The sequence below is a fragment of the Garra rufa genome, chromosome 25 (genome assembly GCF_049309525.1).
Source record: "Garra rufa chromosome 25, GarRuf1.0, whole genome shotgun sequence".
NCBI classification, from domain to species: Eukaryota; Metazoa; Chordata; class Actinopteri; order Cypriniformes; family Cyprinidae; genus Garra; species Garra rufa.
In genome coordinates, this window is record NC_133385.1 from 3052773 (window position 1) to 3080704 (window position 27932).

Here is a 27932-nt window from a genome sequence, read left to right on the forward strand (position 1 = left end):
AGCAAAGCGCTTCTGAGATCAGGTTATGTAGTACAGCGCGGTTTGAAGTAATATTACGAGCTGTGAATGTCTGCGAAGAGTCAAAGTGGATTATATGGATGTTGATGACAGCTTCAGTTATTAATAATCTCCCGCCTGACAGACAAGCCACACAATAACAGTATCTGAGCGCAGAAAGCGAGAGGTTTCTTCTTACGCTTGATTCCTCCCAGCAAACAGCTCTTCCTCCTCCTCCTCCTCCTCCTCCTCTCAAGCACACGCATCTGCCACTTTCTAATGGAGGCATCAATAAATGATCAGCTCTCTCTCTCAGAAGCGATCACATCAAAGGCGCGCGGCCGCAGAGGAGACGGTGACACAGTTACAGGACCGTAATGAAGACACGCGGGCATCCTCCGAAAAAAGCCGATCGATCAACCTCCAGAGACTGAGGGAACACCAATTAACAGCCGTGCCAGCCAATAACAAGATCCGGCTTCAGTCTGCCGTTTAATTAGTCACCGTCTCCTTCTCACTTCATAGCTGCTTTTTTGTCCCTCATGGAAGGAGTTTCAGGGAATTTCTGTTGCCAAAACTGATTCAGTTCATCAGTGTTTCAACCCATAGTCATAATATATTTTAAAATACGTTTACAGGGATGCATATTCTTCAACGTGGAAGTAGCGTATGGGCGAGACTTCTGGTTCAGCAGTTGCTATGGGAAAATAGTAAGAAGAACTAGATCAAAAAAGTTAGTCAAGACTTAGGTTGGCTTGAGAAAGCCTAGCTTGAAAGTTTAAAGCAGCTGTTAAAGCTTACAGTTTGAACTTTATATAGATAGATTAGATGATTAGCATGTTGTTAGCATGATTAGAACGTAGTTGACATGATTCTAACATTTTTCTAGCATGTTTTGTATGTTTCTAGCATGATTAGCAAGTTGCTAACATGTTTCTAGCATTCTTAGCAATTTGCTAGCATGTTTTGTATGTTTCTAGCATGATTAGCAAGTTGCTAACATGTTTCTAGCATTCTTAGCAATTTGCTAGCACGTTTATAACGTTTCTATTATGATTAGTTGCTAGCATGTTTCCAACATTAGCAAGTTGCTAACATGTTTCTAGCATATTAAGCAAGTTGTTAGCATGTTTCTAGGCTGACTAGCAAGTAGCTAGCATGTTTCTAGCTTGATTAGCCAATTTCTAGAATGTTTCTGGCATGATTAACAAGTTGCCAGCATGTCTCTCTAGCATATTAAACAAGTTGCTAGCATGTTTCTAGGCTGACTAGCAAGTTGTTAGCATGTTTCTAGCTTGATTAGCCAATTTCTAGCATGTTTCTGGCATGATTAACAAGTTGCTAGCATGTTTCTAGCATGATTAGCCAATTTCTAGAATGTTTCTGGCATGATTAACAAGTTGCCAGCATGTCTCTCTAGCATATTAAGCAAGTTGCTAGCATGTTTCTAGGCTGACTAGCAAGTTGCTAGCATGTTTCTAGCTTGATTAGCCAATTTCTAGCATGTTTCTGGCATGATTAACAAGTTGCCAGCACGTTTATAACATGTTTCTATTATGATTAGTTGCTAGCATGTTTCTAGCATATTAAGCAAGTTGTTAGCATGTTTCTAGGCTGACTAGCAAGTTGCTAGCATGTTACTAGCTTGATTAGCCAATTTCTAGAATGTTTCTGGCATGATTAACAAGTTGCTAGCGTGTTTCTAGCATAGTAAGCAAGTTGCTAGCATGTTTCTAGGCTGACTAGCAAGTTGCTATCATGTTTCTAGCTTGATTAGCCAATTTCTAGCATGTTTCTGACATGATTAACAAGTTGCTAACATGTTTCTAGCATATTAAACAAGTTGTTAGCATGTTTCTAGGCTGACTAGCAAGTTGTTAGCATGTTTCTAGCTTGATTAGCCAATTTCTAGCATGTTTCTGGTATGATTAACAAGTTGCTAGCACGTTTATAACATGTTTCTATTATGATTAGTTGCTAGCATGTTTCCAAGATTAGCAAGTTGCTAGCATGTTTCTAGCATATTAAGCAAGTTGCTAGCATGTTTCTAGGCTGACTAGCAAGTTGCTAGCATGTTTCTAGCATGATTAGTCAATTTCTAGCATGTTTCTGGCATGATTAACAAGTTGCTAGCATGTTTCTAGCATGATTAACCAATTTCTAGCATGTTTCTGGCATGATTAACAAGTTGCTAGCATGTTTATAACATGTTTCTATTATGATTAGTTGCTAGCATGTTTCCAACATTAGCAAGTTGCTAGCATGTTTCTAGCATGATTGGCCAATTTCTAGCATGTTTCTAACATTATTAGCAATTTGCTAGCATGTTTCTAGCATGATTAGCCTATTTCTAGCATGTTTCTGGCATGATTAACAAGTTTCTAGCATGTTTCTAACATGATTAGTGAGTTTCTAGCATGCTAAGCAAGTTTTAGCATGATTAGCATTAGTATGTTGCTAACATTTTTCAGCATGATTAGCACGTTATTTACATGTCATTAGCATGACTGTCAAGTTACTAGCATGTTTCTAGCATGATTAGCAAGCTACTAACATGTTTCTCGCATTATTAACAATTTGCTAGCATGTGTCTACATGTTTCTAGCATGATTAACAAGTTGCTAGCATGTTTATAACATGATTAGCAAGCTGGTAACATGTTTCTAGCCTGACTAGCAAGTTGCTAGCAGATTTCTAACATGTTTCTAGCATGATAGCATGTTTATAACATGATTAGCAAGTTTCTAACATGTTTTTAGAGTGACTAGCAAGTTGCTAGCAGATTTCTAAAATGTTTCTAGCATGATAGCATGTTTATAACATGATTAGCAAGTTTCTAACATGTTTTTAGAGTGACTAGCAAGTTGCTAGCAGATTTCTAACATGTTTCTAGCATGATAGCATGTTTATAACATGATTAGCAAGTTTCTAACATGTTTTTAGACTGACTAGCAATTTACTAACACATTTCTAGCATGATTAGCACGTTATTTAAATGTCATTAGCATGACTGACAAGTTACTAGCATGATTAGCAAGTTACTAGCATGTTAGCCTGTTTCTAGCATGATTCGCAAGTTACTAGCATGTTAGCATGTTTCTAGCATGATTAGCAAGTTACTAGCATGTTAGCCTGTTTCTAGCATGATTAGCAAGTTACTAACATGACATTAGCATGACTGACAAGTTCCTCATTAAAAATAAAAACAGACTGAAATGAGTCAGCAGTCGTCATCCACTTAGAGCTATAAAGTCCAAACAATAATACTTAATTGTGATATTTTTTTTTTCAGAAAACAAGATTTAACAAAAGTCTCCATTTAATTTCAATTCTTTGATGCAAATCGTGTTAAACAGCTGAATATGACCAGAGGAGAGTTCATTAGCAGGACATGAACTTGACTTACAAGAAATGTTAAGTGTTCTTCTGGAGCGAAACCATTTGGAAACAGAATCTAAACACAACTGTTGCCAGATATAAACAAACACCAATGTTTTCTTTAAGCAACAGTTCATCCAAAAACATTAAAATGGCTGACTCACATTTTTAGATGAATTGTTGCTTGAAGGGCTTGTTATAATTTAAGAAGTCAAGTCATGATGGTTTATTTTGTCTGTTTTATGACTCAAGTGTTTGTCAATGTGAAGCTGTATTTGTACTCATGTCAGATTTACCATTCAGTCGTATGAATTATCTGATCCTTTCATTTGTGTCCAGCAAGATTCAAATAAACAAGAAAATAATCTAAAATTATTTAATTTTTAGCAAAAACTATGATGTGATTTTGTACAATGTTTTTTACTGCCATCCTTTATTTGGCAAAAATAGTCATGTCTATTTATTTTAATTATACTAAAAAAAGTTATGGTTATTTTGTTTAATTTTATTTACAATTATGCATTTAGATAGTTTTTTTTATCAGAAAAAATATATATATTTTAGTATTTTGCCAGAATTTTTTGAAAAGCTTAATATGTTAAGATAATGATTAACGTCTAAAAAAGTGCATTTATATTTAGGCAAATTGTATTTATTTATTGAATGACATTTAGCCAAAAAAAAAAAAATATATATATATATATATAGACACACATTTATTTATTTTGGCATTTAGATTAAAAATGTATTCATTTAAATAAATAAATAAATAAATGACCAATACATTTATGCATTTAGGCAAGATTTTTTTCTTTCCTTTTCTATTTCTTTTTGTATTTTCTTTTTCTTTTTTTCTTTTTTTGGTATTTGGCATTTAGCCAGATAAAAATATATATATATATATATATATATATATATATATATGTTAAGATGATTAATTTGTAAAAATAGTATATGTATATTCACATTAATTTATTTCTATTTATTTATTTATTAATATATTTTCTATTTCTTTTTGCTTTTTATTTTTATTTATTAATTTTTTTGGTATTTGGCATTTAGCCAGATTAAAAAAAAAATGTTAAGATGATTCATTTGTAAAAATAGTATATAATATGCTTATTTAGTTTATTTCTATTTATTTATTTTTGCCATTTGACATTTAGCCAGATCAAAATATATATGTTTTACTTATTTATTTTGGCATTTAGCTAGATTTGTTAAAAGATTAAAAATGTATTCATATAAATAAATAAATAAATAAATAAATAATACATTTATGCATTTAAGCAAGATTGTTTTCTCTTTTTTTCTATTTCTATTTGCTTTTTATTTTTATTTTATTTTATTTAATAGTATATGTACATTCACATGCTTATTTAGTTTATTTCTATCTATTCATTTATTTTTGCCATTTGACATTTAGTCAGATCCAAAAATATATATTGTTTTACTTATTTATTTTGGCATGTAGCTAGATTTTTTAAACGGTTAAAAATGTATTCATATAAATAAATAAATGAATAATACATTTATGCATTTAGGTAGGATTTTTTTCTCTTTTTCTTTCTTTTTAGCGTTTAGCCAGAATTTTTAAAAAGAAATATGTCAAGATAGTGATTAATTATTAAAAATAGTCACACATAAAAAAAAAAATTTTTTTGAGATACATACATTAAGATAATGAATCCACGATCAAGAGAATGCTGTGATGAATCTCAGAAGTCCATCGTGAGGTATCTTCAAACAGAAGAGCTGCAGGATGAGGATGATGATGATGATTTGAAGCGGAGTGGGTGAGAGTGGCGTGTTTTAGTCGCGGCGATTGCCCTTTCATTCCCAGCAGGACCGTGCGTCCCGCTCCAGAAAGCCTCTCAGGCCTGATGAAAGGCTCTCGGCGGGAACGACTTTGATGGTCGGGATCTCCTCTGCCGTCTCGACCCAAGCGTCTCCATGGAAACAGCTCTTCCGTCCGACTCAGTGTTAGCCGCGCCCCGCAGACAGACGCCCCAAGAGCCGCTCCGCAATCGATCGGGAGACCAGAGGAAGTGCACCTGCTCCACAGACGGGGATCTTGAACAGCATCCCGCGACAAAACCCGGCTTTGATACAACAATTCGGCCAAAAATGAACTTGCTGTCCTTATTTAGGTCGATCTAAAAGAGCAAACGTCCCACAAAATAACACGGTGAACGCTAATGCCAGCTGTAGCGTCCCATTATGTACTTGAGAAAGCGAATTTACCGATCTGTTTAAGCTGATTATTATTATTTCTGAGACGAAATTTAAACACGATCAAACTCGGGTCAGACCTTCAGACTGGTCTAACTGGGTGTGCTCTATCTTTTCAGACTGATCCGGCTTACGGTTTTCGTAAACCAGACTATCAAAGCCACCGAAAATCCCATAGACTTACATTGAGGGAATGTTCAAATAATCAACACTATTCAAACTCCAACTGTCAAAATTCAAATTTAAACTGCCACAATCTGTTGAGACTCAATCAAACTTCCCATCTTCTAAGTCATTTAAAGACATCTATTGCTAGTAACTTGCTAATCATGTTAGAAACATGCTTACATGTTTGTTACATGTTAATCATGCTAGTAAAATCTTAATAATGCAAGATTATGCAAGAAACTTGCTAATTATGCTAGAATCATATTAGCAACATGTTGATAAAATGTTAGAATCATGTTAGCAACATGTTCGTAACAAGTTAAGCACGCTAGCAACATGCTACTAACTTGTTAATCATGGTAGAAACATGCTATTAATGCTAGCAAAATGCCAGTAACATGCTATTAATGTTAGAATCATGTTAGCAACATGTTACTAACGTATTAGTAATGCTAGAAACATGCCAATCATGCTAGCAACATGCTAGTAACATGCTAATCATGCTAGCAACATGCTAGTAACTGGCTCATCATGTTAACAAAATGCTAGGAATTAGTTAATCATGCTAGAAACATGTCAATCATGTTAGCAACATGCTAGTAACTTGCTAATCATGATAGAACCATGCCAATAATGTTATCAACATGCTAGGAACATGCTAGTTACTTGTTAATCATGCTAGAAACATGCCAATCATGCTAGCAACATGCTAGTAACTTGCTAATCATGTTAAAAACATGTTAGGAACATTCTAGTGAAATGTTAATCATGTTAAAACATGTCAATCATGTTAGCAACATGCTAGTAACTTGCTAATCATGATAGAACCATGCCAATAATGTTATCAACATGCTAGGAACATGCTAGTTACTTGTTAATCATGCTAGAAACATGCCAATCATGTTAACAACATGCTAGTAAATAGCTAAACATGTTAAAAACATGCTAGCAACATTCTAGTAAAATGTTAATCATGTTAAAACATGCTAATCATGCTAGATAACGTTAGTAACATGTTAATAATGCTATAAACATGTTAATCATGCTAGCATCATGCTAGCAACTTGCTAATCATGTTAAAACATGCTAGGAACATGCTAGCAACTTGTTAATCATGCTAGAAACATGCCAATAATGTTAACAACATGCTAGTAATTTGCTAATCATGTTAAAAACATGCTAGCAACATTCTAGTAAAATGTTAATCATGTTAAAACATGCTAATCATGCTAGAATAACGTTAGTAACATGTTAATAATGTTATAAACATGTTAATCATGCTAGCATCATGCTAGTAACTTGCTAATCATGTTAAAAACATGCTAGCAACATTCTAGTAAAATGGTAATCATGTTAAAACATGCTAATCATGCTAGAATAACGTTAGTAACATGTTAATAATGCTATAAACATGTTAATCATGCTAGCATCATGCTAGTAACATGTTAATCATGCTAGAAACATGCTAATCATGTTAGCATCATGCTAGTAACATGCTAATCATGGTAACAAAATGCTAGTAACTTGTTAATCATGCTAGTAACATGCTAACCATGCTAGCAAATGATAGTAACTTGCTAATCATGGTAGCAACATGCTAATTCATGTTTAATAATTCTAGCAACATGCTAATTCATGTTAAATCATGGTAGCAACATGCTAATTCATGTTTAATAATGCTAGCAACATGCTAATTCATGTTAAATCATGGTAGCAACATGCTAATTCATGTTTAATAATGCTAGCAACATGTTAATTCATGTTAAATCATGCTAGCAACATGCTATTTCATACTAAATCATGCTGGCAATAATGATGTCATTAATATTTCGCTAACTGAAATAAGTCAATAAGTTGAAGTACTAAATTTACCCAAAAATTAATTTACATACTTTTTAAATTTTAATGCATGCTAGCAACATGCTGATCCCAAACTTCAATTTCAACAATTTAATTCAAGCCTTAAGCTTTTCGAAGTTACTTCAAACTTTCAGACAAGACTTTCTCAAGCCAACTTCGGAGTTTGTCCAGTAACTTTCCTCATCTAGTTGCGTTCTGACACACTTCAAAACACAAGGACGCATGAAACCCGGCGCCTGTGAATAGAGTACAGGCCAGCAATTCAGTCCAGCCTGATTCGTCTATTTTTAGGCGTATTGGATGATTGTGTGTTTACAAGTCTCAGCCAGGTGTGTGTTGTGCCTCTGAGGAGAGCGGTGAGATTTCCATACGGAGAGACGGGGAATCAGTGAGGCTGTTTACCCCGCGGTGAAAACAAGCATCCGTCTTCCTTCATCGGAGCCCAGTTCTTTGTTCTACAGCATCGGATCTGTCCCGAGGACGAGATTAGACCACAAACGCCTCCCCGGAGAGACACCACCATGAGAAAAGCGCTCTTTTAGCTTTCTCAGGATTTTTCCTAAAGGTTTTTTTTTTTTTTTTTTATAAAGCAGAGAGCCAGAGCAGAGATCTTTTCATCCAAAAGCAGCTTTGTCAAATATCAGGGTAAGTGCATTAAATTAGTACTTGTTTATTAGTGAGCTCTGTGTTTACGTAACGTCCCGTCTGCTAACATCTGCTCCGTTTCTGCACAGATGGGGTGTGTTTCAAATCATGAACATCCAACGGAAAATATTTCATTTGAATCCCAGCCATTAAATGTGATTTGCTATCACTAATCTGATTGGACCAGACTGTGACCCGCCCCTGAGTGCAGGATGATGTCATCAATATTTTTAAATTTTAAATTTCAATTGCGTAACTCTTATATCTATCTATGAGGATAAGTCAATAAATTGAAGTACTAAATTTAACCAAAACTGACATAAAAATTAATCAAAGATATATAGAAGCTTTAAACAAAACAAAAAACTAATATATATATATATATATATATAAATGACCAAAACACACATACTCATAATTTTTGTTAAGAGATTTAAACTAAAAAAACATACTTTAAATGTTAATTTTAGTTCAAAGATAACCTAAAAATAAAACAAAATATCAAAAACACAACATTTTAAAATTCAATTTTAGTTAAACGATAAACAAAAAAACATACATTGACATTTTAGATAAAAAATAAATTATTAAAAAAAACATACTTTTTGATTTTAGTTAAAAGACAAACTAAAAATTCAAAAATAATATTTTTTAATGAAAATTAAATCTAATTGGTTAAAAGGTAACCTAAAAAGTAAAAAATAAATAAAATCTTTAAGCAAAAAAAATGTTGAAAGCCCACATACATTTTCATTTTAGTACATTTTCATTAAATGTAAACGTTAAATAAAAAATGTATATAAAAATGACAAAAACACACATACTTTTTAAATTTAGTTAAAAGATAAACTAATAATTAAAAATAGACAAAAACACATACTTTATAAATAATAATAACAAATAAATAAATCAGAAAAACAGTTAAAAAATGTAAAAACATACTTTTTTACTTTTTGTAAAAAAAAAACTAAAACTAAAATGAAACTAAATATGAAAATTAATTCTAATTAGTTAAAACATAACCTAAAAAAATAAAAGAAACTTTAATAAAAAAAATTACCAAAACTTTTTAATTTTAATTTTGATTAAACTAAAAAAACTAAACTAAAACTAAAAACCAAATAACAACAAATTACTAAAACTAGCTACTAAATTAAATTAAAACAAAACCTTAAAATTAAATCGAATTAGTTAAAAGATTAAAACCTAAAAACAGGACAATAAATAAATTAATTCATGAATGAATGTATTAAAAACTTAAATATTTTTTAAAACGCACATATTTTTTAGATTTTTAGTTAAAAGATAAATTATATAAAAAAAACTTTTTAATAATAAAAATTACAAAAACACGTATTCATTTTAATTTTAGTTAAACAAAAAAACAAAGTACTAAAACAAACTAAAATTGAAATAAAACAAAATCTGAAAATGTCATGAATATAAAAACTATATATACTACATATCAATGATACTAAAATAACACTGGGCAGAGGGTGAAAGGGAAAATCATTTCAGAGATTTTTGATGAAAAATAAATGTAATTATGCTTCTTTTTAGAAGTATGTGGATTGCTAATTCACAATAATTACTCAGAGGAAAATAAATGAATACAAATAGATAAAGATAGATTAAGTAGGTAAACAGAGTCAATCTGTATGTCATGTTGAATTTAGGAACATCATTTGTAAACTGTATCTTCAAATCTCATTTACAAGTGAATGATCACCTGAAAGGCTCATCAAAGACATTCAGATCTCAACATCTGCGTCTGTTCATTAGTCCACATTTGATGTCTGTGATGTGGTTTGATGTCACTGCTGGGTTTGGATCAACATGAGCTGAGGAATTTTCATTTCTTGGCGACTATTCTTGACATTCAACTTGGTCTGTTCTTGGATGAGTGGGTTTTGGTTAGTGGTGTCCAGTTCAGGAGTTCAGCTTGACCCGGACGCACCTTTTATTCTAGCTCAAATCTCTGAGTGATATTTGCATCCATTAATCATGAAGGCTGAACATCCTTCTGGAGCGTCTGACACCGGATGTCAGTGCTGTCACACGCGTCCAGGCAGGAACCAATCCCAGCGCTCCTCAAGGGCACCTTCAATTCATCCGGGGCGCTCCGTGACCCTCGCTCTCTCTCTCTTTCTGACAGCTGTGCGGCTCAGAGACTCTGAACAGGGAGGCCATGTTTCAGGGAAATGGGAGAGATTCAGAGGGGTCGCAGAACTGGAGTTCACACACTAGATCGCCAGAGATTCACTTCTGTGTAACAGTTCTGCAGAACTGAGCTATTGTGGCATGGTATGTACAAATGTTGTCATATTCTAAGAAATTCAGACAGTTTTGTGGCTCTTAATGTGTCGTGGCAGTGTTAAAACATGAATTAAAGATGATTGATCATCAGAAGGTATTTTATTTCAACTGCAGAAAGTGTCTTTTTAGAATTTTAGAAGAAACATCTGAGGAAAAGTTGATACTTTGTATCGCCGCCTTTGATTTAGAAGCACTTCTCATAATCCAGTAAATTCTATTGATAAACTTACTATTAATTATTCTTCGTAATTTCGACTTTATTCTGACTTTATTCTTGCAATTCCAACTTTATTCTCAATTTTAACTTTATTCTCATAATTCCGACTTTATTCTCAAAATATTTCGATTTTATTCTCGTAATTTCTACTTTATTCTTGTAATTCCGACTTGATTCTTGAAACATTTCGACTTTATTCTCGTAATTCCAACTTTATTCTCGTAATTTCTACTTTATTCTCGTAATTCCAACTTTATTCTCGTAATTTCTACTTTATTCTCGTAATTCCAACTTGATTCTCGTAATTCCGACTTCATTCTTGAAACATTTCGACTTTATTCTCGTAATTCCAACTTGATTCTCGTAATTCCGACTTTATTCTCGTAATTCCAACTTGATTCTCGTAATTTCTACTTTATTCTCGTAATTCCAACTTGATTCTCGTAATTCCAACTTTATTCTCGTAATTTCTACTTTATTCTCGTAATTCCAACTTGATTCTCGTAATTTCTACTTTATTCTCGTAATTCCGACTTCATTCTTGAAACATTTCGACTTTATTCTTGTAATTCCAACTTGATTCTCGTAATTCCAACTTTATTCTCGTAATTTCTACTTTATTCTCGTAATTCCAACTTGATTCTCGTAATTTCTACTTTATTCTCGTAATTCCAACTTTATTCTCGTAATTCCAACTTGATTCTCGTAATTCCGACTTCATTCTTGAAACATTTCGACTTTATTCTCATAATTCCAACTTTATTCTCGTAATTTCTACTTTATTCTCGTAATTCCAACTTGATTCTCGTAATTTCTACTTTATTCTCGTAATTCCAACTTGATTCTCGTAATTCCGACTTCATTCTTGAAACATTTCGACTTTATTCTCGTAATTCCAACTTGATTCTCGTAATTTCTACTTTATTCTCGTAATTCCAACTTGATTCTCGTAATTCCGACTTCATTCTTGAAACATTTCGACTTTATTCTCGTAATTCCAACTTTATTCTCGTAATTTCTACTTTATTCTCGTAATTCCAACTTGATTCTCGTAATTTCTACTTTATTCTCGTAATTCCGACTTCATTCTTGAAACATTTCGACTTTATTCTCGTAATTCCAACTTTATTCTCGTAATTTCTACTTTATTCTCGTAATTCCAACTTGATTCTCGTAATTTCTACTTTATTCTCGTAATTCCAACTTGATTCTCGTAATTCCGACTTCATTCTTGAAACATTTAGACTTTATTCTTGTAATTCCGACTTTATTCTCGAAACATTTTGACTTTATTCTCATAATTTCTACTTTATTCTCGTAATTCCGACTTGATTCTCGTAATTCCTACTTCATTCTTGAAACATTTCGACTTTATTCTTGTAATTTCGACTTTATTCTCGAAAACATTTAGACTTTATTTTCCTAATTCCAACTTTATTCTCCTAATTCCGACTTTATTCGCGAAACATTTTGACTTTATTCTCATAATTCCAACTTTATTTTCAAAATTTAAAATTTATTCTCATAATTCCAACTTTATTCTCATAATTCCAACTTTAATTCCAACTTTATTCTCGTAATTCAGACTTTATTCTCACACATTTCGAATTTATTCTCACAAATCTGACTTTATTCTCATAATTCTGACTTTATTCTCGAAATATTATGACTTTATTCTTGTAATCTTAGATTTTTTAATTTTTTAATGTGGCACTAAAATGCGGTTGTAGCAGAGCAAAGGGTCTTTTTTTAATATATTTTCTAAATTATAAATAGTAATATAATTCTGTCTTAATTTCTTCAGATTAAACCAAACTTTTATTTTGCCGATTTAGAGAAGAATTAATTAATTGTAGCAACAGTTATTTCCCCAAAAAATATTAAATTGGTTTAACTGAAATGGGTTCATTAAATTTTAATAATCAAAAAGCACATCTAATTAATCGAGTTCATAAAACTTTAACAATTGTATTATTTTTTGGAAATGTAATCAAATGAAAATGTTTATTTATTCAGTATATATATATATATATATATATATATATATATATATATATATATATATATATATATTTAAATAGAAATATAATTCTTAATTTAATTTTTTAAATCTTCATTTCTCTAAACTTTTATTTTGGCAATTAAATTTTAATCATCAAAAACAATGAAAATGTAACAGTTTCCCTAAAACAGAACATCACAGTTTATTTATTTATTTATGCATGCATGTATTTATTTATTCATTCATTCAATTATGTCTGTCACATAAAGTGCTTTAAATATGTGCTTAAGAATAAATAGTAATATAACTGTCATAATTTCTTCAAGTTAAACAAAACTTTTATTTTGCCGATTTGTAGTGAAGACTTTTTCCCAGTGAAAATACAACTCCTCTATCCATAATATCTCTTTCCCCCAGTGAAAAAGTGGTCTGGTCTGAGAGATAGCTGCACAGATCAAGCATACATTTACAAGCCAAAACAGTTCAAAACAAATTTATTTTGATGTGAGATTGACATGAGATGGACTTTTTCACTGAAGGCAGTGTTATTATGGATTATGGACTCATATTTTAGTTAAAAACATCTTAATGATGGATTTGATTCTTACAAACACACAGCTTTTGATTTCACAAGGCATTAATTGTGATGTTTTTATCAGCTATTTGGACTCTCATTCTGATGGCACCCATTCTCATACTTTGGTGAGAAAGTGATGCAAATGCTACATTTCTCCAAATCGGATGAAGAAACAAACTCATCAACATCTTGGATGGGCTGAGGGTGAGTATGTCTTCATCAGATTTTTATTTGTGGCTATAAAAACACCTTTAATACTCTTCGCCTTTAGCATCCAGCGCACAAACTCAAACACCCCGCTCAGACTCATATGCAACCGTTTGTGGTCCGAATCTTGTCTCAGACTCCCTCCACCTGCATGAATGCCCTGCTGTCCCAATTAGATGGGAAAGGTTCAGCCTGCGGCTCTCCAGTTTTATCCTGCTGGTCTCCACGGCCTTCCCACTGTCACTTAGAGCATATCTCACTGCTGCTCCGACAAGAAACACGCCATTTAATGCCTGTAATGATGCCACTATGAACTCTGTGTGAGAGAGAGTTTGCATCGTGTAGGTGCGCACACAAATATCTGAGATGATTTACAGCAACAATAGAGTGTCAGTGGGAGTATTTATAAATGCATGCATTAGAAAGGAGCGAGGAAGAGTAAATGACAACAAGACAAAGAGGGAATGTGTCTGCAGAGAAATAATGAGGAAAAGTCAGCTGATTAATTCACATCATCTGTCTTGTATTCACATATGGCCCACGGGCACAATGATCTCAGACTAATGAGCTCAGGTGAGCCCAGATGCATGAGCCACATGAAGAAAAATCAGGAGATCTAGAGTCACAAATGTGAATTCAGATCTGCATTGAATGTGAATTGCTGTGCGGCTCAAAGTGATGTACTTGTTCGCAATGCATTTTACTTTTGTAATGTGACAAATATCTCAGGGAAACTTTATTTTATTCATGAGGAACTGATTAGATGGTGAACATGTTAAGAAATCTATAATCAGAGGATCTAGAGTCACAAATGTGAATTCGGAACTGAACTAAATGTGAATTGCTGTGGAATTGATTAGATGCTGAAAATGTTAAGAAATCTACATGAAGTCAAGAATGTGAATTCAGATCTGAATTGAATGTGAATTGCTGTGTGACTCATATTGAAAGCATGTTCACAACACTTTCATAATGTGACATATATATGAGGAAAACTTGATTATGTCCATGAGGGATTGATTGAATAGAAGACATCTACAATGAGAGAATCTAGAGTCAAAAAAGTGAATTCAAATCTGAATTGAATGTGAATTGATGTGTAACTTAAAGTGAAACCCATTTGATGCAAATCTGAAAAAAAAATTATTTTATCCATGATGAATGGAAGGAATCTAAAGGCAGAGGATCTAGAGTCAAGAATTTGAATTCAGATCTGCATTAAATTTAAACTGTTGTGAGACTTATTTATGACGTATTTAGCTTCTGTAATATTTCACAGATTTGAGAGAAACTTGATTTTATTAATGAATAATTTATAAGATGGTAAAAATATTAGGAAATCTTTAATCAGAGGATCTAAAGTCACCAATGTGAATTCGGAACTGAACTAAATGTGAATTGCTGTGGAATTGATTAGATGCTGAAAATGTTAAGAAATCTATATGAAGTCAAGAATGTGAATTCAGATCTGAATTGAATGTGAATTGCTGTGTGACTCATATTGAAAGCATGTTCACAACACTTTCATAATGTGACATATATATGAGGAAAACTTGATTATGTCCATGAGGGATTGATTGAATAGAAGACATCTAAAATGAGAGAATCTAGAGTCAAAAAAGTGAATTCAAATCTGAATTGAATGTGAATTGATGTGTAACTTAAAGTGAAACCCATTTGATGCAAATCTGAAAAAAAAATTATTTTATCCATGATGAATGGAAGAAATCTAAAGGCAGAGGATCTAGAGTCAAGAATTTGAATTCAGATCTGCATTAAATGTAAACTGCTGTGAGACTTATTTATGACGTATTTAGCTTCTGTAATATTTCACAGATTTGAGAGAAACTTGATTTTATTAATGAATAATTTATAAGATGGTAAAAATATTAGGAAATCTTTAATCAGAGGATCCAAAGTCACAAATGTGAATTCAGAACTGAACTAAATGTGAACTGCTGTGCAACATAAAAGTGAAAACATGTTCGCAATGCATTTTAATTTTGTAATGTGACAAATATTTGAAGGAAGATTTATTTTTTCAATAAGGTATTTATTAGATGGTGAAAATGTTAAGAAATCTATAATCAGAGGATGTAGAGTCAAGAATGTGAATTCAGATCTGAATTGAATGTGAATTGCTGTGTGACTCAAATTAAAAGCATGTTCACAAGACTTTCATAATGTGACATACATATGAGGAAAACTTGATTATATCCATGAGTAAATAATTGAATAAAATAAATCTAAAATTAGAGGATCTAAAGTCAAGAATGTGAATTCAAATCTGAATTGAATGTGAATGCTGTGTAATTTAAAGTGAAAACATGTTCAATGCAAAACTGATCCAAATCTGATGGAAACCTAACTTCATCCTTGAAGAATGTAAGAAATATAAAATCAGATGATCTAGAGCCAAGAATCTGAATTAAACTCTGAATTGAATGTGAACTGCTGTGTCAAACATGTGTTGAAACATATAATGTAACATAATATGATGCATATTTAAGAGAAACATGATTTTATCCGTGAAAAATTAACTGGATGTTAAAAAAAGTAATGTAAAGTCAGACCTGAAATAATTAATGTGAATTCAAATCTGAATTTAATTGAACAATGCATTTCACTTCCATAATGTCACAGATATCTGTGTAAAAACTGAATGGAAGGTGATTTTATCCATTTTATCCATAATAACAATATTACAGTATTAAATCAGATATTATTTAAAAAAAAAAGAGTTTTATGTTTTAGTAACCCTGTTTTGATTTTATTTTGGGTTTAAAGAAAAAATGTAAGTCAAAATGTGTGATTTCAGTGCAACTAGTGTCAGCAAATGGAACAGTGTATCTCATTTTCCAGTTGGTGTCCCCGTTGGTGCAGAAATTACATGCATCACTACACGCATTCTGTCAAAGATTTTCTGCTAAAAAAGTTTCAATATATTTAAATACACTGTCAAACTGCAAGGAGGAAAAAATCGAATTGCATGAGTGAAAAAGTATGAATACATCATGATTTTATCGATGAGGAATTGATTGGACAATTGAAAAATAATTGATTAAGACATTTAGATTTTATCCTGACTTCCAAGAGAGATTGAAAGATGAAATGTGTGATTTCAGTGCAACTAGTGGCTGCAAAAGGAATTGCATTCTGACCAGTCTTTGCACTTTCCATTAGTTCCACTAGTGGTGCATAAATTACACTCTTCACTAAAGATGCTAAGGCTTTTCGCATAAAAAAAAGTTTCAATAAAGTGCCAAGGCTTTAAACAAGCTGCAAGGTCATTATAAGGGAATGAAAACTCATTGCATAATTGCAAATTTCCCCATGTAAAGCAGCTGAATGTTGCACAACAGCACAGTCGCAGCGCATGGCTTTCCTTCAACTCCTATTTCCCTGAACAGCAACTGCAGTGCCAGCACATATCACACAGCACAACTCTGAACCACGGCGCTTTCAGCATCCCAACCTTGCTACTTGTTGCATCATAGCGCGCTTCCCAAATAGGTCATTATTTGTCAACAGCAGAATTCGCTGGAGATGAACTGTGCGCACCGCTTTAACACAGATCTGCGAATCGTCTGAGGACTAATCTCATTATGCGTCCCATTATTCTCCAGCGTCTGTTTCCATAAAGAGCCACGGCCCTTTGTTTCCAGAGAGCCTCTCAATTGTCAGGGGCCCCATGAGGGTCCATTCATCCCACAGAGACCAGATGCAAAACAAACAGCCAACGTTAGACACCGTTCAGCACTCGTGCAGCTGTTTAGAGCCGTTGTCTTCTTTGCATATTTGGAGTGGATGTGTTTAATATATCTAATGTTATCCAAATATTGGTTTATTTCTGGATCTGGTTCTGGTTGACATTGTTAAAATGATCTGCAAATAATGTTTTTTTCACTTATAAACTGTGATTTATAAGCTCAGATCAACCAATCATTTCAAAAAATGAATTCAAAATCTAATTGAAACAATCAGTGATGCCTATATGATCAGTGTTGGGGAAAGTTACTTTTAAAAGTAATGCGTTACAATATTGCAAAAAAAGTAACATTGCATTAGTTACTTTTCATGGAAACTAATTCGTTCCGTTACATTTGCGTTACTTTTTGTCACCTGGACTGAACTTGCGTATTTGTTTTTTTTATATTTTTGCCAACTGTAAAGGCCCTTTCACAACAACAGTGAAATTAATAATTTTAATAATTTAATAATGAATAATTTTTCTCAACACGGGGACAAGACAGGTATCAGTCAATCATTTGGGAAGTAACTCTATTATGATATTTTGTTGTAAATTTAAAAGTAATGTGTTACTTTACTAAATACTTGAAAAAATTAATCTGATTACATCTCATATTACTTGTAATGCGTTACCACCAACATTAGCTATGATCAACCAAAAACAAATACAAAACCTGTGCTAATTGAAAGAAAACAAGTTGATTTTATAAGAAGATTGAATCCAAGAAGATCGAAGGGCCAATTCCAAAGTTTTTGAGTGAACATTGCCAAAAAGTAACTAAAAAATTTGTTGTAATGTGTGACTTTACTAGTTACTTGAAAAAGTAATCTGATTACATAACTTGTGTTACTTGTAATGTGTTACCCCCAACACTGCCTACAATTAACCAGTTCCGAAAACAAATACAAAACCTGTGCTAACTAAAAGAAAACAAGTTGATAAGAAGATTGAATCCAAGATTGAGTCCAAAAGGAAGATTGAGGGGTTGATTCCTTAGTTTTGGAGTGAATGTTGCCAAAATTATCCACAAATAATGCTTTTTTACGTGAAAAACAGCAATGCATAAGCTCAGATCAACCAATAATTTCCAGAAATAAATACAAAATCTGTGCTAATTGAAACAATCAGTGATGCCTTTTGACATCCAAAAGGAAGATTGATCAATTTTGGTGAAAGTTACTTTCAAAAGTAATGCATTACAATATACCGTTACTCCATTAAAAAAAAGTAATTGTGTCACTTAGTCACTTTTTATGTAAAGTAATCCATTAGGTTACTTTTGCATAACTTGGTATTTTTGGCAACTGTAAAGGTTCTTTCACACCAAAAGTGAATTTAATAATTTCCCAATTTCTCTCAACATGGGGACAGAAGAGGTATTAGACAATCTATGAGAAAACAAAGTAAATTGGGTTACTTATTTAAAAAAGAAACTCAAGTATTTGTTTGTAAATATTGTAAATTTTAAAGTAATGCGTTGTGTTATTAGTTACTTATAAAAGATTAAATTCAAGGGTCAAATCGTCGTTTTTTGAGCTGAACGTTGCCAAAATAATCCACAAATAATCATTTTTTTACCCTAAAAACTGCAATGCGTAAGCTTGGATCAACCTATCAATCCAAAAATAAATACAAAACCTGTGCTAATTGAAACAATCAATGATGCCAATGATCAGTGTTGGGGAAAGTTACTTTTAAGGTAATGTGTTACAATATTGCATTACTCATTTAAAAAAAGTAGATAATTGCGTTACTTGGTTACTTTTTATGGAAAATAATTCGTTATGCTACTTTGCATTACTTTTTGTCAGCTGGGCTGGACTTGCTTATTTGTTTTTTTACTAACAAAAAAACCAAAAGTTATATTTTTGGCAACTGGTAAAGGCCCTTTCACACCAAAAGCGAAATGAATCAAAAATCTGTTTTAAAAAAGTAACTAATTGCATTACTTAGTTACTTTTTATTTAAAAAAAAAGTGATGCATTTGGTGACTTTTGCATACTTTTGATCAGTATTGGGGAAAGTTACTTTTAAAAGTAATGCATTGAAATATTGTGGTACTCCGTTAAAAAAGTAACTAATTGCATTACTTAGTTTCTTTTTATGGAAAGTAACTAAGCGTTAAGTTACTTTTGCGTCACTTTTTGTTGCATAAGCTGGACTTGCTTATTTGTTTTTTTAATAACAACATAAAAGTTATATTTTTGGCAACTTTCACACCAAAAGCGAAATGAATAAGTTCCTAATTTTTCTCAACATGGGGATAGAAAACAGTATCACGCCAATATTCTGATATTTTGTTCTTAAAAGTAATGCGTTACCCCCAACACTGCCTTCAATCAACCAGTTCCAAAAACAAACACAAAACCTGTGCTAATTGAAAGAAAACAAGTTGATATAAAGATTAAATCCAAGAAGATTGAATTCAAGGGCCAAATCCTCAGCTTTTAAGTGAATGTTGCCAAAATGATCCACAAATAATGCTTTTTCCCCCTAAAAACTGCAAAAATAAATACAAAACCTGTGCTAATTGAAACAATCAGTGATGCCTATGATCAATACTGGGGAAAGTTACTTTTAAAAGTTAAAATATTGCATTACTTCAATTTTTCTCAACATGGGAATAGAAAACGGTATCACTCCAATATTCTGATATTTTGTTCAAAAACATACACAAAACCTGTGCTAATTGAAAGAAAACAAGTTGATAAGAAGATCGAACCCAAGAAGATCCAAAAAAGATTGAATTCAAGGGCCAAATCCTCAGCTTTTGACTGAACATTATCCGCAAATAATGCTTTTTTTCTCGTAAAAATGGCGATGTGTAAACTCAGATCAGTCATTCAGTTCCAGAAAGAAATACAAAACCTGTGCGAAAGAGATTGAATCCAATATTTGGTGATAATGTAGCATCGTTTTATGTAGGCCAGTCATTTTTTACTGCGTTGAGGTGGGAAAAACTCCCATATGAAGTCCAAAATGAACACTATTTGAGGCGGATAGTTGTTATAGCCTGTGTGAGCAAAGTCAGTATGTTTTAGTCCAGTGCTATAGCATTAACAAGCCTTTTCAGACAAAAAGAAAATCCTCTCCAGGTCACAACATGAAGGCATTGCATTTGGAGTCAGAGTTACTGACTATCATAACTTCATTCCTATAAATACCCAGGTTCTTAACATGTTGATTCGTGATACACACAAGTGCAAATCCCAAATTTGCCAAACCTCACATTGTCAATACTGAAGTCAATTTTCCATTTGTTTGCAATCTTTATAGTTTTACCTTGGAAGAGGAACGCTCTCGTGTCATCATGGAAACCTTGCACCTGTGTGACTCCGGAAAACCCTTCTCCAGGACTGAACTCTTGGAAAACGCTGATCCGGACGGCCGGATCCACTCCGAACGCAGCGGCTTCAACACAATCACAATGATTTCACATCAGTAAGTACATCACAGTGGTCAGGGTTCACACACGCACCTTCAGACCAATGCATTTCAAGACTTTTAAGGAATTTGCAGCTTATGGGGACGTTTACAAAAGCATGACTTTCAATGACTTTTCCAGGCCAGGAAATGAAATTGCTTGATATTTCCAGGTTTTCTGTGAGCGTGGGAACCCTGTAGCCTATATATTACATGTTTAAGTCATGTATTGACAATATTATGTTATAAAATGTTAACAATTATAAAATTAGATTACAATTGCATGGCTATTATATCATTAAAAACGTTTTTTTTTTAATGCATATTTTATCAAACTTAATTGTTGCATTGTAACAGCCATAATATAAGAAGAACAGTGATGAAAGCACGCAATACACCTCTGTATATCTGTGATTACTGACTTGGACAGCTGCATGGAGATGAATGCATGGCCAGCTATTGAGAAATAACTGATAACAGCCACCTGCACCCCTAATCTTTAAGAATTGATGGCGATATCTCTGCCTACCTGCTGCCGCGTAAAATAATCCAACAAACAACTGCAATAATCCCATGGTGGAAAAGACAATTAGTCCATGTTGCGATACTCCACGAAAAGGCGCACAAATGCAATCACATAAAAGCGGGCTGGTCCGTCCTCATTCAGGCATTCCCACCGGACGAGAGGAGCATCACCGGGGCTTAACGGATCCTGGGAACGCGCGCGGGTATTCCGTGAGGAGGAGCAGCGGACTCGGAGCCGCACAGGTGGTTCTGCTGGGTTATTGCGCAGCGCAGCGCATCAGACTGACTGCAGACCGAGTGCGAGGATCCGCCAGCCTGCTTCTGCTCAGCCTCCCTCCAGCTGAGAGAGAGAGAGAGAGAGAGAGAGATGGGAGGAACGCGCAGAGCTCGTAACCCCCCTGGTGGCGCTACATGGACGAGCGCGCATCGTTCAGACGCAACGCGCAAGGTGAGACGCGTTTGAAAGGTTAACGTTAGATTGTTTGACGCGTAAAAGCGTAACATTATGATTGTTACAGTTAAAATGAAACATTGACTCCTGTATTTATATATATATATATATATATATATAGGTTACTAGCTAACTGCTTACTTAACATACATAGATTCATTGTTAGTTGACTTATTTATTAGTTTGTTTTTGTTTGTTTATGAATTAATGAATGAAGGTCATTTTCTGTTCAAACACGTTCTTGAAAACTCTACTGAGCTTTTCCACATATAATTTATCGAAAAAAAAGCAGCGTACTTAACAGTTATGTATTTATTAATTTATTTATGAAACTTGGAAACTATCGAATTTTTCACAGATATTGTGTATAAAAAGTCTAGCGTACTTAACATTTTGATTAATGATATAGTTTCATATAGTTTTTTTGCTTTATTTTTGAAGTCATTTTCTGTATATAAAAAAAAAAAACTATTAAACTTTTCCACAATTTTTCTGGAAAAATATCATGATTCATTATATAAATTAATTAGCTGTATTTATTTATTTATTCATTTATTTACTCATTTTTTTCTTTTCTGCAGATATTGTGTATAAAAACCCCAGCAAAATTAATATTTCGATTAATGAAATAGTTTGACTTTTTAAAAATTATTTTATTTATTTATTTATTTATTTATTTATTTTAATTAAGTCATTTTCTGTTAAAAAACAAACAAACTGAAAACTAATAAACTTTTCCACTATATTTCTGGAAAAATATCATGATTCATTATATAAATTAATTAGTTGTAGTTAATTATTTATTTATTTTAGTTATTTATTTATTCATTCATTTACACATTTATTTATTTATTTACTTAATGAATTCATTTGTTAATTTTATTTTATGTCGTTCATGAAAGGCACTATAAAAATGAAACATATTACTATTATTGTTATTGTTATTATATTATTATTTTCTGTTCAAACACAAAATTAGAAATTCCCCTGCAGATATTGTCCAGAAAAAAACAGCATACTTAACATATTTATTTATTTATATTTTATTTTATTTATAAAATACAATTTTGAAAACTATTAATTTTTTTTTCAGATGTTGTGTATAAAAAAATCCAGCATATTTAACATTTTAATTAATAATAAAGTTTCATTTACATTATTTTATTTTATTTTATTTATGAATTAAGTCATTTTCTGTTCAAATAAAAAAATAGGAACCTGTATTAAAATTTTCCACTATTTATTTATTATAAATGAATTTATTTATTTATTTATTTACTCAATTAATTAATTAATTAATTTTATTATTTTCTGTTTAAACACAAATTTAAAAAAAAATTCCCCCGCAGATATTGTCCAGAAAAAAACTTGTTTGACATGTAAAAAGCGTAACATTATGTTTGTTAAAGTTAAAATGAAACATTGACTCCTGTATTTGAAAAAAAAAAAAAAAATATATATATATATATATATATATATATATATATATATATATATATATATATGGGTTACTAGCTAACTGCTTACTTAGCATACATAGATTCATTTATTTATGAAACACAATCTTGGAAATTAATTTTTTTTTTTTATTATTTAAAAAAAAACAGCGTACTTTATATTTTGAGTAATGTAATCGTTGGGTTGACTTTTTAAAAATTATTTTATTTTAATTTGTTTTATTTTTGAATGAAGTCATTTTCTGTTCATAAATAAAAAATCTGAAAACTATTAATTATATACATTCATTCATTATATACATTAATTAGTTGTAGTTTTTTTTATCTATGATGAATACATTAATTTATTAATTCATTTATTTATTTACTCATTTATTTATTTACTCAATTCATTCATTCATTCATTTTATTTTATATCGTTCTTGAAAGGCACTATAAAAATAAAACATATTACTATTATTATTATTATTTTCTGTTCAAACACATTCTTGAAAACTCTACTGAACTTTTCTACAGATATTTTCTAGAAAAAAAGCAGCGTACTTAACAGTTATGAATTTATTTATTTATTTATTTATTTATTTACTTATTTATTTATTGCATTTTTTTACAGATATCATGTAAAAACAGCGTACTTAATATTTTGATTAATGTAATTGTTTGATTGACTTTTTAAAACTTTTTTAATTTAATTTAATTTAGTTTTATTTTTGAATACACTTTTCCACTATTTTTCAGGAAAAACTTGTATTTTTTATTATTATTATGAATTAATGAATTTATTTATTTATTAAGTCATTCATTTATTTACTCATTTATTTATTTATTTACTCTATTAATTCATTCATTTTATTTTATATCGTTCTTGAAAGGCACTATAAAATAAAACATATTATTATTATTATTATTATTATTATTATTATTATTATTATTATTACTTGTTTGACATGTAAAAGCGTAACATTATGATTGTTACAGTTAAAATGAAACATTGGCTCCTGTATTGTAGTACATATGGGTTACTAGCTAACTGCTTACTTAGCAAATGCGGATTCAAGATGCAGATATATTATTGAGTAGTTTACTTTTGTTTAATAATATCTGTTTTTGTTTGTTTATGAATTAATGAATAAAAGTTATTTTCTGTTTGAACACATTCTTGAAAACTGTGTACTTAAAAGTGTACTTAACAGTTGTTTATTTATTTATGAAACACAATCTTGGAAACTATTTCATTTTTTACAGATATTCTGTATAAAAAAACAGCGTAATTAACATTTTGATTAATGATGTAGTTTAATATAGTTTTTATTTATTTTTGTTTTGTTTTATTTTTAAGTCATTTTCTGTAAAAAAAAAAAAAAAAAAAAACTATATTAAACTTTTCCACCATTTTTCTGGAAAAAAATATCATGGTTCTTTATATAGATTCATTAGTTGTAGTTATTTATTTATTAATAATATATTAATTGATTTATTTACTCAATTAATTAATTCATTCATTTTATTATTTTCTGTTCAAACACAAATTAGAAAACTTTTCCCCGCAGATATTTATTTCTAAAACACAATCTTGAAAACTATTACTTTTTTTTTTAGATATTGTGTATAAAAGAAATCAAGCATACTAAACAGTTTAATTGATGATAAAGTTTCATTATTTTATTTTATTTTATTTTTTTATTTTTGTTTATTATTTTATTTTAATCATTTATTATTTTTATTATATGTATTTATTATGAATTATGATTGAATTAATTATTATTTAAATAATAAATATTATTATAAATATTATTGAAATTATTATAATTAATATTTTATTTTATTTATGAATGTAAGCCATATGTATAATTTTTTCTGTCCAGAAAAAATGCTGAAAAAAAAAGAACTGTATAAAACTTTTCCACTAATATTTGTTTTGGGACAAAAAAATTCATGGTACAAATTTAATAGTTGTATTTATTTATTTATTTATTAAATTATTTTCTGTTCAAACACAAATTAGAAAACTTTTCCCCCACAGACACTGTCCAATATTTAACATTTTTATTTATTTGTGTTTTTGTCTGTTTGTTCATGAAACAAAATCTTACCATTTTTTTACCGACATTTTGATTAATGATATAGTTTAACTGACATTTATTAGATTTATTTTTTTATTTTTTATTTAAGTAATTTTCTGTTCAAACTAAACTGTATTAATTTCAAAATGAAAAAAAAAACTGTTTTTCAAATAAAAAATATTTTTCAAGGGGAAAAAAATAAATATTATGTAGATTAGTTGTGTGTACGTATGTATTTATGAATGAATGAATGAATGAATGAATGAATGAATAAACATTATTATCTGTTTAAACAGAAAACTTTTTCCCCCACAGATATTGTCTAGAGAAACAAATATCCAACTTACATTCATTATTATATAGCTGACTTGCTTGTCTTAATGCATGTCTGTGTGACTTTAGTTTAACCCTGAAGGACACACTTTAGAAACCATTCAATGTTAGATTTGGTTTTAGTTTTAAACTAAGCTTTTAAGCTTTAACCATTACCAGTGGTGTATTGGTGAAGATCCTGAGCTGCAAACTAAAGGGTTCAAGTTCACTGTTAAAAATAAAGTTTCCAGTAGAAAAAAACATTTGTTGAGTTCTTAAAAGAACCATTTATTCATTTTGTGGAATGGAAAGTTCCAAAGATGTTAAAGGTTCTTTGTAGAACCTCTGGTACCAATAAGGAACCTTTATTTTTGAGTGCTCCATAAAGGTGCGACCCAGAAATGTCTGTGGAACACAAAACTGTTTTATCTTACTCAGATGGTCCCGAGAGCCCAGTCCCTAGTGTGCCGTTTTGCTTATATATAATTGAACACGCTTGTTTTCTCTTTATTAAAATGCATCCGTTCTGAGAATCGCACAGTTGCAGAGATTTTCTAGAAACACGAGTCCAGCTGCGATCGTGATGCTGCTTTGGTTATTAGCAGGGTTTGGAGTATACTCCATTATGGAGTATATTGCCAAAAATAAACAAAACACTCCTACAGAAATGCACACATTCACGACTATGTGATGAAGTCTGCTTAGACCAATTCAGTGCATGTGTGCGCATTTAGAGTGGGTTCTTTCACTCAATAAGTCTATTAATATGCATTAAGAACCATCACATAATTCAAGATATGGGGCAGAAAATCTATATATTTACATCATTTCATATAGTTATAATATCACACAAAGAGTGCCGCTTTTTTCTTTAAAAATCAGCATGATTACTAATGTGATAATGATTTTATACAGTTAAATAATAAAAAAAGTTTGTCAAGACAAACTTTAAGTTGACTTGAGAAAGCCGGACCAGAAAGTTTAAAACGTTTAAAAAAAGTTTTAGTAAAGTTTGATGGTTTTCAGTCTGAAATAGATTGAAGTTTAAAGTAGTTTTAAAACCTTAAAGTTGGATAGGTAGACTAGCATGTTGCTAGCATCTTTACAGCATGATTAACATGTTACTAGCATGTTGCGTCCATGATTAGAAAGTTACTAGCATGTTGCGTCCATGATTAGAAAGTTACTAGCATGTTGCTTCCATGATTAGTAAGTTACTAGCATGTTGTTAGCATGATTAGTAAGTTACTAGCATGTTGCTTCCATGATTAGTAAGTTACTAGCATGTTGTTAGCATGATTAGTAAGTTACTAGCATGTTGTTAGCATGATTAGAAAGTTACTAGCATGTTGCTTCCATGATTAGTAAGTTACTAGCATGTTGTTAGCATGATTAGTAAGTTACTAGCATGTTGTTAGCATGTTACTAGCATGTTGATACCATGATTAGTAAGTTACTAGCATGTTGTTAGTATGATTAGAAAGTTACTAGCATGTTGTTAGTATGATTAGAAAGTTACTAGCATGTTGCGTCCATGATTAGAAAGTTACTAGCATGTTGTTAGCATGATAAGAAAGTTACTAGCATGTTGCGTCCATGATTAGAAAGTTACTAACATGTTGCTTCCATGATTAGTAAGTTACTAGCATGTTGTTAGCATGATTAGTAAGTTACTAGCATGTTGTTAGCATGTTACTAGCATGTTGCTACCATGATTAGTAAGTTACTAGCATGTTGTTAGTATGATTAGTAAGTTACTAGCATGTTGTTAGCATGTTACTAGCATGTTGCTACCATGATTAGTAAGTTACTAGCATGTTGTTAGCATGATTAGTAAGTTACTAGCATGTTGTTAGCATGTTACTAGCATGTTGTTAGCATGTTACTAGCATGTTGCTACCATGATTAGTAAGTTACTAGCATGTTGTTAGCATGATTAGTAAGTTACTAGCATGTTGTTAGCATGTTACTAGCATGTTGTTAGCATGTTACTAGCATGTTGATACCATGATTAGTAAGTTACTAGCATGTTGTTAGTATGATTAGAAAGTTACTAGCATGTTGTTAGTATGATTAGAAAGTTACTAGCATGTTGTTAGCATGATAAGAAAGTTACTAGCATGTTGCGTCCATGATTAGAAAGTTACTAACATGTTGCTTCCATGATTAGTAAGTTACTAGCATGTTGTTAGCATGATTAGTAAGTTACTAGCATGTTGCTACCATGATTAGTAAGTTACTAGCATGTTGTTAGTATGATTAGTAAGTTACTAGCATATTGTTAGCATGATTAGTAAGTTACTAGCATGTTGTTAGCATGTTACTAGCATGTTGCTACCATGATTAGTAAG

The 27932-nt window shown here is 31.3% G+C and overlaps 1 protein-coding gene across 1 annotated transcript in view; it reads right to left on the reverse strand.

The window, feature by feature from the left end:
- nell2a (neural EGFL like 2a) overlaps nt 1-21608 on the reverse strand; it is a 148684-nt gene extending 127076 nt beyond the window's left edge. Inside the window, exons 1-2 of the mRNA XM_073831274.1 lie at nt 21303-21608; nt 20633-20761 (exon numbers count right to left, since the gene is read on the reverse strand). Of these exons, the coding sequence (XP_073687375.1) occupies nt 20633-20761; nt 21303-21348 (175 nt within the window). The 5' untranslated portion in view covers nt 21349-21608. The remainder of the gene's footprint in view (nt 1-20632; nt 20762-21302) is intronic.
- Nucleotides 21609-27932: the final 6324 nt, after the last annotated feature.